This window comes from Nannospalax galili, unplaced genomic scaffold (assembly GCF_000622305.1).
Source record: "Nannospalax galili isolate Female #2095 unplaced genomic scaffold, S.galili_v1.0 scaffold456, whole genome shotgun sequence".
NCBI classification, from domain to species: domain Eukaryota; kingdom Metazoa; phylum Chordata; class Mammalia; order Rodentia; family Spalacidae; genus Nannospalax; species Nannospalax galili.
The window spans coordinates 1,054,774-1,069,987 of NW_008337055.1; the positions used below are offsets into that span (position 1 = coordinate 1,054,774).

Here is a 15,214-nt window from a genome sequence, read left to right on the forward strand (position 1 = left end):
AAGTGTCTAAAAGCTAAGTTAATAATTCCACACTATCAAAGAGATGATGTGAGAAATTAACATCTATAATTAAATCTCAAAACAATTTATTGCCAGTGTTTGAAGGTAATAAGCTCATTACATTTTCCCCTGTTTATCCTCAGGAAACCTAAATCTAGGTGTTTTCCACCAGTGTTAAGACCTTTTAGCCACTGTACGGCTTCCGTGTTGAACACCTCGGCCTGCCATGGGTAGTATGTTTTGGTTGTATGTCTATTTGGTTTTGACAGTACTAAAGAGGGAAACTAGGATGTCACACACGGGAGGCAAGCACTCTACCCAACCACAGTCTCAGTTCCATCCATATGTAGACAAAGATGACCCTGAACTCCTGACCTTCCTGCCTCTACCCACCAGGTGCTGGGACTACAGGAGTGTACCATCACACCCAGCTTCATTTTGAAGCAGAGTTTCACTATGTAGCCCAGGCTGGCCAACAACCTCTTCACAATCTCCTGTTTCTTCCTTCCAATGGCAGAGATGACAGACGTGCCCTGCCACAACTGGCCAGGCAGTATATTTAGACTAACAGGTAGAGCCAATGAGACGGTGACCTTGGATGGGGCTGAGGGAGTACAGAGGTGAACAGCATCAAGCCCGCATGCCCAATAACCTATCTCTTTATTGCGTCCACATTGCAAACCCAGCATTTCAGACCAAATATTAGATTAAGACAAACCACAAAATGAAATGTCTCGGCAATGTAAAAGCTTCCTTTAGCCATGACAGTCAGAATGGGTCACGACATATGGCTCAGTGGTAGGGCCGAGTCAACTCCCTACTATAAAGGTTTAAGATGAAACAGGCCTCAAGTGTCCACACTGAAATGTGCTTGTTCCATCCTGTTAGAAATGACAGGCAGCTGGCTCTGCTCAGCCCTTTGCAGATGCACAGCCAGCATCTCCATCCACACCCCATGGAAGGGTCTGTAGACTCTCAGGCAGCACACACCCAGGGGGGTCTAGCTCTGCCGCCACATAATACTCAACAATATTTCATGTGCACAGGTCTTTGGAAACCTGTCACTACATGACAGCTTTAAAAGCAGTATTTTAAAACATGACCAGCTCAAACTATTCTGGAAGATCAAAGTAAGCCCTGAGAATCTTTACCTAACAGGAAAAAACATTAAACTAAGAGTAAGTAGAGTTCTGCTAGGATCTGTGATGACAGACATTTCAGAGAAACCTGCTTCCGGGTGGACCGGCAGCTTGCACATTCCTGTTTGTTTCTGGTAAGCAAATGTGGCATGCTGTTTACCAGTTAAAGTTCTATTCCTGTCCCTCTGTTGGGAGTTTCAAAGTTTCCTAATATTCTGTCCCTTTCTGAGGACAGTGGCATTTCACCACTGTACTGACAGGTAGCTTGGCAGTGTGAGCCTCTCTCTATGACAAATGCAGTGTGAAAGGGCCTGAAGCTATCTGCAAGAGAGCAGCTTTAGAGCCAGGACACACACTGCCAGGGTCACCCTGCCCTCTGCTTCATGTCTGTCAAGGCTCCAGATAAACGGATGTCTTGTCTCAGGCTGGAGGTGACACGGTCGGTCCACAAGGGACACACTGCAAAACCACTGTGGCTGCGAGTCGTGAATCAAGATGGGGAAACTGAAGAGAGGGGTGATTACCATAGAACAACCTGGCCTATCCTGATGGGTACAATTATGAAATTATCTGTGAACAAAAGTCTGCCTGGCCTGGCTAACAATCTACACCTCAGTATAAATGCACTGAATTTAACATAATTGCTGAGGGCTTTCCATGAGTCTATCTAGGTAAGGCACTAAGTATATTAAACAGTTTAATCATAACCTTTCATTCAGGAGACAAGGCAATTTGTTAGTACAGTTCTCCTCCACCAGTGGAACAGCTCCGCCGAACACCAATCATCTCCGAATTCACAAAACGTGAACTCAAAAGAGCTGATTATACAAAAACCCTTATAAGCTGAGCTGTCATCCTATAATTCAGCTCCTCCGTCAACTAGAGCTCTGTCAAAGTGAGGCTTCGTGACCTGCCTCCAAAAGCGTAACACGACAGAATACCCTCAGAGAATACTCTCCCCCTCCGTGCTGTCTCCCACACTCGACACTATCTACCCTCCTTCGAGGAATTTAGGATGTACGTTTGCTGGTGTAAAGACACATCACTCTTTCTGGTTTGTTTGTGTCAGATAGAGTCCCATATAGTCTGGGCTGGTCTCAAACTCACTATGTAACTGAGGATGATCTTAAACTCCTGACCCTCTGGCCTCCACCTCCTGGGATTGCAGACATATCCCACCCAACCTGGATGGTTCACATCACTCTTAAAGTAATGGACCCAAAGCACTTTGCAATACAGATGGACACTTTTGCTCTGTGTAGAATAAAGCATGCCACAAAACTGCATTTTCCAAATAAGTCAAGATAATCCTCTGGAATGTGCAAAGCTTTTAAAACATTAACTAGTAAACAGGAGATAGCTCTACTATTAGGCAATACTCCATATCATTAAAGAATAAAACCTGAAAGATGCTGTGTATGCTGTGTGTGCTTTTCTAACTGGTGAGGGTTGAACTGGACCAATGCACAGGATGGGCCCTGGACGCCACACCTGTGCGGCACAGAGGTTTTCATAATCCCCCCTTCACAACAGCTACTGCTGAGGAGTTCCTCTGCTGTTTACAAATCCTGGCTGCTTCCAACGTTCTACCTGGTTTAGTCATCAGGCCTAAGTCAGGAGGTAGGACCAGGGTGCTGAAATTGGCCTGTCCCTCCTGCAAATCATACTCACGAGCTCTGAGGTCACTATTCTTTGCTCTGAGACGTTGCTCAAACTTATTTCTAAGCCTGTCATTAAGAAATAGCTATAGACATATTTTTTAAGTCTTTTATTTATTCACTTATGTATCTGGATGTGAGCTTGCTTAAATATACATGCATCACATTGAGGCAAGAGACTGACCAGGCCAGAAAAAATCATTAAATCCCTTGGAACTGGAGTTACAGGTGGTTGTATGTGCTGAGAACTTAACTACCGAGTCATCTCTCCAGCCACCACAGACATTTTTTAAAAGGGTTTTACCATATTAAGAGAGAGCACAGGGCTAGAGTTAACTCAGCAGTTAAGAGTACTTGCTCTCGCAGATGACCTAAGTTTGGTTCCCAGCACCCACATAGTGGGTCACGACTGTCCATAACTCCACCCCCATGGGTAGATCTGATGTATTCTTCTGGCCTCATGGGCACTAACAAATAAATAAAGCAGATATGGTGGCACATGACTTTAACCTCAGTATTCAAGAAGCAAAGGCAGGTAGATCTCTTGTGAGTTCAAGGCCAAGCAGGTCTACATAGTGAGTTTCAGACCAGCTGGGCTACATAATGAGAACCTGCCTCAAAAGGAAAACGAAAGACTCTTAAAGGAGTGGGGGAGCACCTATCCACAGTGCACTGTGACAGAGCCCATGGACACAGGCCAGGGCTAGGGAAAAGAATGGTGATAAACCCGGTGGTGCACACCTTTAATCCCAGCACTGGGGAGGCAGAGGTAGGCGGATCACTTTGAGATGGAGGCTAGCCTGGTCTATATAGCAAGTTCCAGGCCAGCTGGAGCTACAGGGAAACCCCACCACCACCACCACCCCATCTCAAAAACACATAAACTAAATAGCTAAATTAATGTAAACAAATAAAAAGATGCAATAAAAATCAAACTTTCGTGGCCCAATATTTAGAGCTAGGGTTTAAGGCCATCTTTCATATACATTTGCCTCCCAAGCCAGATATGGTGTCCATATACCTGTAATCCCAACACTTGGACGGCTGAGGCAAGAGGATTGCCCTGAGTTTGAGGCCAGGCTGGGCTACAAACTGAGTCTCCATCTCAAAAACCACCACCACTCAGCACATAGGAGGCAGACACAAGTGGATCTATGTGAGTTCAGTCTGGTTCGCATAGGGAGTTCCAGGCCTGCCAGGACCACATAGTGAGACCCTGTCTCAAACAAACAAACAAAACCTAGAACAGAACAACAGCAAACCCCCTCCGTCACTCTCTCCTCATTATTCCCACAGCTTCTCCACAGCAGAGGGAGCAGGAAGGCGGCCATACCGGTGACAGAAGACTGTTCTGGAGAGGTTGAGCACAGCTAAGCACCGAAGGCAACCCCGGAGAAGAGCGCCGCTCACCTGAGGAGGAAACAGGACGTTAAGCAAGTTGAGCAATTCCGGGTCCATGAGAGTATTTTCTAGAGACAGGGCCCCATCCCATCAAAGGAGCTGTTCTGAGAAGCAATTACCATATCCAGAGGGCACTCCGTGTTGGATAAATCCAGGTGGACGATGGCGTTGGGCTGGGCCAAGAAACTGTACATGTGCTTGAAAGAAACAGAAAAGTGTAAGGATGTAGATGGGGAAACACATCCCGCCACGGAAGCCACTGCTTTGAGACACAGTCTCCTGCCCTCACCAGGACCACCTTGACCATTGCCATAAAGGTTTGCAGACTTTCCTGTCATTCCATTGTCTTCGCTGGGTTCAAAAATCCATAAGGAATTCAAAATAACATTTCCCAGGTATAAAAATATGTTCTTACAGAAGACTCGGGTTTGAATCCCAGCACCCACATGGCAGCTAACAACTGTCCGTAACTCCAGTTCCAGGAGATCTGACAGCCTCTTCTGTCCTCCACGTGCATTGCAAGACATGGGTGCACTTACCTACATGCAGGTATAAAACTCATACACATAAAATAAAAATAATAAGTAAAATATTTTTTAAAAATATGGCCCAGAATAACCTTGACGGCCTAGCACCTCTTTTATTACAGGTAACTCGGCCTCCCAGATACCTCAGCTCTTAGTGTGTAATTCTTTGGAGCACTGCTAATTAGTTTTGACTCTGCAGTCTGAAATATCACCTGAATTATAGTCACCCCATCAAAATGGGAACCCTGCTGAAATCCTTGGAAGATGCCATTTGAACTGGAGTCACTGGATGAACTCAGGCTACATTCTCTTCTGCCCAACAAAATGTCCTTAGTGTCTTCAAAAATCTAACAAGATTGTCCTAAAAGAATTACTAGGAAAAAAAAAAAAAAAAAAAAAAAAGCCCTCAAATTTCAATATTGCTAAGATTTCTGGTTCGGGCATCACAACGCTTAAATTGTCCTCACCCTGCCCCCAAAGGACACGAAAACATGAAGCCAATCTTGCTCTGTCATCCTGTAGTCTCCCGGTGTAAAGGAGACACAGACACAGCCCAAGCTCCCCAGGCCACAACCTTCATTTCTCTGGGCACCACCAGGCACTTGAACCTGAAAACAAGCTTAGGGTGACAGAGCTTCAGTCCTGGGCCAATGCTCATTAAAACGCCGCAGTTGGACTCCGAGGGGCTTCCGAAAACTCTCTAGAAAGGAGTTCAGAAGAGCACAAAGCTGGCCTCAAATGCTTCTGGGTAACGGGTGACCCAGAACAGCATTCTGGGGGACTTACATGAAGACCCGCCGTCTCTGCGCCTCCTTCCATTGTGTGTGGTTTTGTCTCCACCTACCAAATGGGGGAGTTCCTACTGCCCCAAAGTCCTGTTAAAACCTAGTGGCCAGTCCCCTGGCAGTCCCTTTCCCAGAAAGCACCAGGCCAGGTGAGTCAGTGCACCTGCCGAGGGCTCCCAGAACCGGCATGTCCTGGCTAGGAGCCCATGCTCACTCAGCTTCCTCACCACACTCCGCTGTACCCGGAGGCAAGCTGGCACATGCCACACCCCTGGACCTGGAAGTCTTGAGCCATTTGGTTGTCTGAGGTAATTATTCATGCCCTGTTATGGCTGAGTCATTATTTAATACCAGTCTCTTGCTTTGGTTTGCCCACCTGCCCTCCCTCCTCTCTCTCTCTCCCTCTCCTCCCTCCCTCCTTCCGTCTCTCTTTCTTTCTTGGTCTTACTCTGTAACACAGGCTGATCTCACACTCATGGCAATCCCCCTGTCTCAGCCTCCCGAGTAATGGGATTATAGGAATGGGCCCCCAGCACTTCCTCTCTCTTGTATCCCCTACTCTGGCCCTTCTTCACTTTGCTGCTGTAAAGCTTCCTCCATCCTCATCTGGCTCTTAGCTTTATCTTGTAGGGGAGAGGTTTAAGAATCATCACTGAAGGGCAACCGAACCGGGAAAATGTTCTGGGAATTGTCAAAATGCACCTGGAAGCAAGTAGTGTTCAGACGATTTCAAGTGTGGAGGGAAAAGCCAAACTAGAAATAAACCTGGAGAGGCTTCCCTCTCACGTTCCCCGCCTTACAGTCAAGCAACCAAAAGGAGAATCTATTCCAGTTCCTCCTCCCAGCAGAGGCGGCCCTGGGCTGCAAACGAAGGCGCTTCCCAGCCCACGTGAGCTGCCCGGCCTGTTGCTGAGGGAAGATTTCTCTCTGAATCCCATCGTGGTGGCCAGGAGGGACCACTTGCCACCCATGGTGATGAACTCATAACTCAGTTTCCATGTCAATAAGATCGGTTAAGCATTTCTATTACTGTTGAAGTGCATGAAAAATCCTGCTAGAATTCAGACGTACTTTGCCTCATAGTGAAACTCTGATAAAGAATAGTTCCCGATTACATTTACTTTGTTTATGGGTTAGTCTGTAGCTGGGATTATCCCATAACCCCTTTAACAGCAATACAAATAAATATCAGAAACTGGGCACTTTTGCTCACATCTGTACTCCCAGCCCTGGGGAGGCTGAGGTAGGAGGAACACTGAATTGGACAGAGGCCAGCCTGGCGGGCTACATCGTGAGTTCCAAGCCCGCCAGGCTACACCTTGTCTCAATAAACCACAGCACCAATATTCTCAACAGCTCTACTTAATGACGAAACAGTATTTCCAGAAACAACAGGAACCTCGGCAGCAGCATTTAAGTGCAAAGCAACTTAATTTTGGTGACAGGCTATATTCAAATAAAGCAGGCTCTGGAGTCTTCACTAGAACGCCTCACGAGCTTTTAACATGATCTTAAGGTGTAACTGAAGAACATCACGTTTAGAAATGACTCCAGGCTTGCTGCGTCCAGCCCCCTCAGTGAGGAAGGGAAAACTTACCGAGAGTTCATCTCCACGGAGGGTGTTCCCTGAGAGCTCCAGGTGGGTGAGGGTGGAGGCAGTCAGAGGGTTGGCACTGAGGGACTGAGAAAGGCTATTCACCCCTGCAACATCAGAAATGTCCAGGCTTGATTACAGGAAACAGAGTTTCCATAAATGGCTCTGCAGTCTCATCAATCAGCCAGACCAAGGTTAACCAGGAGCCCTACGGTCCCCAGAGGGGAGCTTTGGTGGCTTCCCTGACAGATCCTCTGGGAAGCCAGGCTGCTCACAGACACGGACAGCCTGTACTTTCATGCATCCAAGAACAGAAAACATTTTACTTTCTAGTCCCAGAGTGAGGAAAGCCATCCAGCTGGCAAGCGTGTTGAGCCTCCATTTAATCCCACCACTGATTCTTGACTTAGTGACTAGCATTTGAATGATGTACATTCAAGTACAGGTCATGTGGTCTGCCGGAGCGCTAGTGTGGTAGAGGAATACACTGCTCTATTTAAATATGTTATACTCAAGGCAAACCAATTTGTATGGGAATGGATTTCTAAACAGTAAGAAGATGAGATACTTACAAATGCACAGGGAAAAGGAGCGAGTATTTACCTTGGCTATTTTGGAGGGACAGGTAAACTCAAACTCATAGAAACCCTCCTGCCTCAGCCTCCTGGGTTTACTTAGGGTAACAGGCCCGTAACACCATGCCTGGCTAAGACACTCGGTGCTCTTTTTATACTCATGACAAAGGGCTCAAGGTGAACCAAACTAAGTTGACAAGCAGCATCTGTAAGCAATGACCATGACAAGGTAACATGGCTGTGTGCAGCGCTGTGTCCTGTACGTGTGGGGAAGTTAAGGACACTGGCCTGCAAGTCACAGCTTGGCAGTGGCTGCATTTTTGCCTCTTTTCACCAGGGAGTGAAGGTTCTTGGAGGTGTGTGGCTGGCTATCAAATAGGAGCATAGAAGTGTCTGGGCTTCACAAGCTCCCCAAATCACTAAAAGCACTCTTTTTTTCTTAATATTCTATTTATTATTTTTATTTTATGTGTATGAGTGTATTGTTGGCATGTGTGTAAGTGTGCCTGTGTCATGCAATGCCCATGGAGGTCAGAAGGTGTTAGATCCCCTGGAACTGGAGTTTGGGCGGTTGTTAGCTGCCATATGGGTGCTGGGATTCGAACCTGGGTCTTCTGGAAGAACAACCTGTGTTCTTAACTGATGAGCCATCACTCCGGCCCCACTAAAAGCACTCTTATAGCAAAGTTCTTCACATTGCTATTGTAGTTTAAAATTACATATTCATATCTAAACTTGTATGCTTTTGTAAACTATTTTTTTGTCTTGGCTTATATAGTAAAATTCCTTTGAAAAATTCCAACCTATCTCAAGGTGTGTTTTGTGTACATGTGGGCAGGCTTTGTGGGAAGAAGGTGCCAGGGCTCGGGTCTGCTAAGAAGAGAGAGCCACATACAGTCAGTCATGGGGTAGTGCCAGAGGGGGAGACCTGTCCTGGGGCACGTTCAGAACATCCATGTGTGCTCCTAAGAATAGGTGTACAGCCATGCGCTCCATCTGCAGAGAATCACACCCACCATCCCAATGTGAGCCGGATAAAACTCCTGAGCCAGTGCCCAAGGGGGAGCAGATCCTGGGGTGTGCAGAAAGTGGAGATGGAAGCTTTGAGCAAGAATTTCTTGGCCACCGTCACAACACGTAATGCTTATGGCAGTTACATGAAGACCCACTTTTTGTCCTGGAGGACTGTGGAGACCATCATGAAATCTAGAAAGACTCCAGGAAAACATCAGTCCTACCTGCAAAAGGTTTTATTTCAATATATCTTTTTTGAAAACTGAATGTATACTGAACAGCTCTGGCTGAGACTCAAGGCTCCCACCTCACAATCTATAGGCTAGTGCACTGGCAGACAGACAGGTGAACCAGGTAGCCTTCCATCTCTGTGAGCTCTGCATCTGTGGATTCATTCAACCTTCACAAAAATATTCCAGATTTTTAAAAAAGAAAGAGGCTTCAGTTCGGATCTGTCATCCCAGCATTTGAGAGGCTGACACAAGAGGATTGCCAAGAGTTTAAAGCCAGCCTGAGCTACACAGCTTGGGGCAGGACTGGGCTACAAAAGACCCTCTCTCAAAGCTAATACACAAAAAAGCAAAACAATAACAAAAAACAAACAAAGAGCCACTTCAACTGTGAGGCCAGCCTGAGCCACATCGTGAGACCGGTCTCAAAAAACAGATAAAAGAGGCAAATGTACTGAACATGTACAGACAAAAAAGTTTTTCTTGGGTGTTATTTCCTAAATTATGCAGTATAACTGCTTTATAGGTTGATGCTGTGTCAGGTATTGTAAGTAATCTAAAGATGATTTAATGTAGACAGAAAGATGTGTGTACACTTTATATAAGGGACCTGGTATAGGTAGAATGGGGGACATAGGATGTGGAACCAACCTCCAATGTCCCACAGAATCTGAGGGATATGATCACCCTCCTTAGGATCCAGTGAGGCAGCCACCAGCAGCCACACCAGGACCAAGAGCATTCAATGAAGGCGGTGGGATTTGCTTATCTGTTTCACAGAAGGACCTGCAGTGGTCTCCAGGCAGAGTTAACTTCGAAGGTAACTTTGTTCATCTTGTCATCATTGTGTGTGTGTGTGTGTGTGTGTGTGTGTGTTCACGATATGCAGGACACAGGTCTTAGTGTGGAGGTAAGAGGTCGAGTTCAGTTAGTGTTCCCCTAGGAGCCACCACTTTGTTGGGACAGCATATCTCCCTGGAATGGGGCTTACCAATTAGGTTAAGCTGGCTGGCTAGCGAGCCCCAGGGATCCCCCAGCTCCAACTCCCCAGGGCTGTGATTACAAGTCCTGTGTGCCTCCATGCCTGGCTTTCTCATGTGGGTTCTGAGGGTCAAACTCAGGGCTTCATGCTTGGAAGGCCCACTTTCCTGGCTGAGACATCTCCTTGGGCCCCAGTATTTGTTTTTTTTTTGTTGTTTGTTTGTTTGTTTTAATGCAATGATTGATCCTAAAACATAAGGAGAATGCCAGATTCTCATCAAGAAAATTATTCGTAAAATCGTGTCCTTCAGCGAAGTATTATGAAACCCAATAAATAAATTCCTAAATTAGAAGGCCAAACTAGTCCTGACAGCAGAATTCTTCTTGACAAGCGTGGGCACCTGGAAGGTAGCCAGCATCTGAATAGAATCTGGAGACACAGTGTTATCAGCCCAGCGCCGATCAGAAGGAAGGGTTTCCTCAACCTCCTGAGCCCACGTTCACACAAGGCCTGTGCTCAGGAATGGCAGGAAATTGCAAGTGTATAGGCCTGGAAAAACGCGGGCTCCTACAGCCCACAGTAAACACAGACTGGCTTGTGTCCTCGGTTCTGGCTGTCACGGGATCCTGACCATTCTTCGTGTTTATTATTGGAGCATTTACAGCTGGAAGAGACAGCGCCAGATGGCCCTGCCTTGACAGAAATCTGCCAGCCAGCAGGATGCTTGTGGGAGTCCAAAGAGCCATCAGGCAGCCAATGTCTGAGGTGAGCCAGGGGATATGCAGTGGGGAGGCCACGGGGAGATTAAAAAAAAAAATCTGTCTTCAATTATGGATCCATGAATATACATGGTTTCTAGGAACTAAAATATGTTCGGTTCAGTAGAAACTTAAAACTGATTTTGAAACTCTAAACCTTTTAGAATCGATGCATATGCCTTTAAGGAACCAGTATCTTTTTTTTTTAACTTTAAAAAAAAATTTATTTATTATTTTTATTTTATGCGTACACATGTATTGCCTGCATGTAGGTAAGTGCAATGCCCCTCGGAGGTCAGAAGAGGCTGTCAGATCCCCTGGGACTGGAGTTACAGACAGTTGTTAGCTGCCATGTGGGTGCTGGGATTTGAACCCGGGTCTTCTGCAAGAACAACCAGTGTCTTAACCATTGAGCCAGCTCTCCAGCCCCAAGAATCAAGTATATTTAAAAATGAACAATTCAAGATAACTGTCTTTAAAAAACAATTTGAAATTCTCTGGATTCTATGTTATAAACCAATACTCTGAAAACACATACTTTGATATGGACTCTCATACTCCATGAAAGAAACATGTGGGGGAATGTTGCTTGTGACCGGTGCAGGCAGGGTGGGCTGCCCTCACCTCACACAAAGGAACCTGCAGGGATGGTTGACCTTGACCTGCCTCAGAACCAAAGCCTGTCCTACAAACGACAGGCAATCCCCGTCACTCCATCTATTTTACAGTATTAATAGATAAATTAAAGAAATGCATCTGCATATTAATGTGTAGAGAAGTCACATATATTAAGAAAAAAGATGATTAACAGTGTAAAACAATCAACTGATGAAGGTCAAGCAGCTCAACTTGACTTCTGCTAATGACTAAGGAAAAGTGGGGGAAACGCCCAAGGCCACAACTTGACAAAGGAATTAGACAGCAGGACTAGGACACCTGTGAGAAAGAATGGAACCAGGGTCGGCTACAATCCTAGCACTCAGGAAGCTGGGGCAGGAGGAGAGTCATGAATTAGAAGCTAGCCTGGGCTACAGAAGAAAAAGAAGGAAGGGAGGTGAGCAAGGTGGGGAGGGGAGAAAGAGGCAGAGAGGGGAGGGGAAAGGGGATGGGAGAGGCTTGGGGGGGGGAGAGGAGGAGATGGCAGAGGAGGGAAGGGAAGGGGAGAAACTGGGGGGGGAGAACAGGGAGCGGTAAGGAGGGAGAGAGGAGAGGGGAGAGGAGGGGACCCTGAGGGTGACAGAAACAGTGACTGTGGTAGTGACCTTGAGGGTGACGGTGGTGGCTGTGTGGGTGAGAGTGGTGGCTGTGTGGGTGACAGTGACTGTGATGACAACTGTGATGGCAATTGTGATGGAGACAGTGATGGAGACTGTGTGGTCACTGTGATGGCGACTGTGACGGAGACTGTGACGGTGACTGTGACTGTGATGACGACTGTGATGGTGACAGTGATGGAGACTGTGATGACGACCGTGATGGCAACTGTGATGGAGACAGTGATAGAGACTGTGATGGTCACTGTGATGGCGACTGTGATGGAGACTGTGATGGTCACTGTGATTGTGACTGTGATGGTGACTGCGATGGAGACTGTGATGACAACTGTGATGGAGACAGTGATGGAGACAGTGATGGAGGCTGTGATGGTCACTGTGATGGTGACTGTGATGGCGACTGCAATGGAGACTGTGATGGAGACCATGTTGGTCACTGTGATGGTGACTGTGATGGCAACTGTGATGGAGACTGTGACAGAGACTGTGACGGTAACTGTGATTGTGACTGTGATGGCGACTGTGATGACAGTGATGGAGACTGTGACGGTGACTGTGATGATAGTGATGGTGACAATGATGGAGACTGTGATGGTGACTGTGTGATGACAGTGATGGAGACAGTGACGGTCACTGACAGTCACTGTGATGGTCACTGTGATGACTATGATGGAGACAGTGATGGTGACTGTGATGGTGACCGTGATGGTGACTGTGATGGAGACTGTGATGGTCACAGTGATAGTGACAGTGATGCAGCAGTGATGGTGGTTTCTCACTGGCTCAGAGCTTTGTACAAAAGCAGGACTGCACACACATCAAAGATAACTCACTGCACAGAAGTCACTGAACTTTAGAGTGTCAAATTTGGATTGCACAAAGTCTTGTTTTTAAAGCTGCCAGAGCAATGGTGGGATGGAGGTGGGTGTTGTTTTGTTTCTTGGACTTTTTTCCTGGTTGTTTTTTTTTTTTTTGAGACAGGGTCTTCCTGTAGCCCCAGCTTGGCTCACTATGTAGACCAGGCTGGCCTCCATCTCACCAAGATCCACCTGCCTCTGACTCCCAAGTGCTGGGATCAAAGGTGCACACTACCACACCCAGCCCCAATTGATGTAATCAGCTGCATAGCACAGTAATAACTTTGTTCAACACGACAGGTGCAACACCATTAGAGACACAAGAGGAAGTGAACCGCACAACACTGTACCTTTAGGGGACAGCGAGGTCTTGGAGAGGGTTAGGTGCTTCAGTCCTTTTGGGAGTTTGGCAAATTGAACACTTAATGAGGACACACCTGAAAAGGAAAAGCAGATCATTAGAATTTTCAGTTGCTTGTTGGTGCAAGTTTTACAATGCATGAAAATTAAGCTTGATTTTGATGCAGATGAAGTGAGTTTGTTGTGTGAGTATCTTCCAGCAGGTGTCTTTTCCTTTGTGCTGTCAGGCTGGAGAAGGGGAAGGCTTTAATCATACACAAGAGGATCTGAAACTTCATCGTTACACATACCCCCTGACAGAGTGCTTCTGAACCGCAAATTCAGAGCTGGTGAGATGGCTAGGTCAGTACAGCGCTTAATGGGCAAGCACGAGGTCTTGAGTTCAATCCCAGAAACTACATTAAAATCTGCTGGGCACGGTGGTGCACACCTTTAATCTCATCACTGAATAGGCAGAGATAGGTGGATCCTGCTTGCTGGTCAGCTAGCCCAGGCATTTTAAATAGGCAAGTTCCACGTGAAAGTTAAAGATCCTAGCTCAAAAATCAAAACAAACAAACAAAAAACACCTGAGGCAGACTTCTGACCTCACACACGTGCACACACAGACATTCTATAAGAAAGACATGTAAGCATGGGCCCTTTCTAAGGTCCTTCAAGCCGCCTTGGGTTACAGGTGAGCAGTCACCTCCTAGGGACGAGTTCTTGAGAAGGGGTGTTAAACGGTGCTGTTGGTGTCCCCTTCAGTAAGACTAAAATCCAGGCAGTTATATTCTGTACTGCGTTGCACACACACATACACACAATAAATAAGTAAATAAACTACAACTCAGCCTGAGAAGGTTCTAGACCTTCTGCCCCTCTCCTTTGAAACGTTGATCTCCAGGATGAACAGATGCAATTTAATTATTGTCAAGAAGAAGAAAGTCATTTAAACTGCTCAGGCAACAGCTTCACTATTAGCAAGTAGCTTCCTGTACATCCAGTGGCTGACCGCTAACGACCTCAGGCAGAGCCTCTGAGGAGTTTCAGTAGTGAGTCTTGCAACTGGCATAACTCAGATGTTCTAGTATTTGAAATTTTCTATCTTCTAAATTCTAGGGTAAGTGTGGGAGACGAGAAATAGCAGCTCAGTCATTCAAGGACTGCTATGAACTACCTGTTCTTCTAGAAATCAGGGAAAGACATACACGTACCCCTCCTAAGTTCCTTCAAGCAGCCTTGGGTTGGCAGTCACCTCCCTAGAACATGGTCTTGAGAAGGTCCGTTAAATAGGTGTACACATGTGCCCTCCAACTAAGTCGTAAATCCCGACAGTTCTAAAGAACTGTGCCGGTACCTGCCCTTTGCCCTTCTCTATAACCTCAAACCTCTATAAACTATTTCAAAATTTATGAGAACTACTGTAGACGTAACAGCGTCCATGCAGCGTGACTAGCCTCCTCCAGACGGGTGCTTCCGAGGACAGGGTGCCTGGGAATCTCTGCTGCAGCGTCCCACCAGAGCAGAAAATCACTGGTATGAATATCGATGGACACGACATGTCTAGGTATTTGAATATGTGAATTCATATTGGAAATGGAAGAGAGACCAGGTCTGACATTTGGAGGAATCAACCTTAGAATTAAATTAAGTACTTCGTTATTGGGGGAAGGGAAAGGAATTTTCTTTTTTTTTTTTTTTTTTTTTTTTTTTTTTTTCTTTCTGTTTATTCTAGGCACTGGCCTGGGACTCACTATGTAGGCCAGGTTGGCCTCAATCTCACAGAGATCAGCCTGCCTCTGCCTCCCAAGTGCTAGGACTAAAGGCATGCACCATCGTGCCACCATACAGGTTCACGGCTAAAAACTTCCATTTAGAGAATTTGTTGAATGGATTTCTTTTCTTAGGATTTTATTTCTTAAATGTGTCAAATGTGGAAGAAAAAAAGAGTTTAATTTTTCTTTAATTAAAAAAAAATTTTTTAGAAGAGCATTTCATTACAGTTTTAACATACTCAGTAACAGTTTCCAGAGCAAAGATACATCTCTTTCAAAAGTGGCTGTAAATTTTTAGGTTCA

At 46.0% G+C, this 15,214-nt stretch overlaps 1 protein-coding gene across 3 annotated transcripts in view; it reads right to left on the reverse strand.

Moving 5' to 3' along the window:
• The window catches only part of Carmil1 (capping protein regulator and myosin 1 linker 1), a 295,091-nt gene that overhangs the window by 100,229 nt on the left and 179,648 nt on the right, over positions 1–15,214 (reverse strand). For all 3 annotated transcript variants that reach the window (XM_029563000.1, XM_008831899.3, XM_008831900.3), the window contains exons 12-15: positions 13,145–13,231; positions 7,108–7,211; positions 4,318–4,395; positions 4,131–4,207 (exon numbers count right to left, since the gene is read on the reverse strand). In XM_029563000.1, coding sequence (XP_029418860.1) covers positions 4,131–4,207; positions 4,318–4,395; positions 7,108–7,211; positions 13,145–13,231 — 346 coding nt within the window. The remainder of the gene's footprint in view (positions 1–4,130; positions 4,208–4,317; positions 4,396–7,107; positions 7,212–13,144; positions 13,232–15,214) is intronic.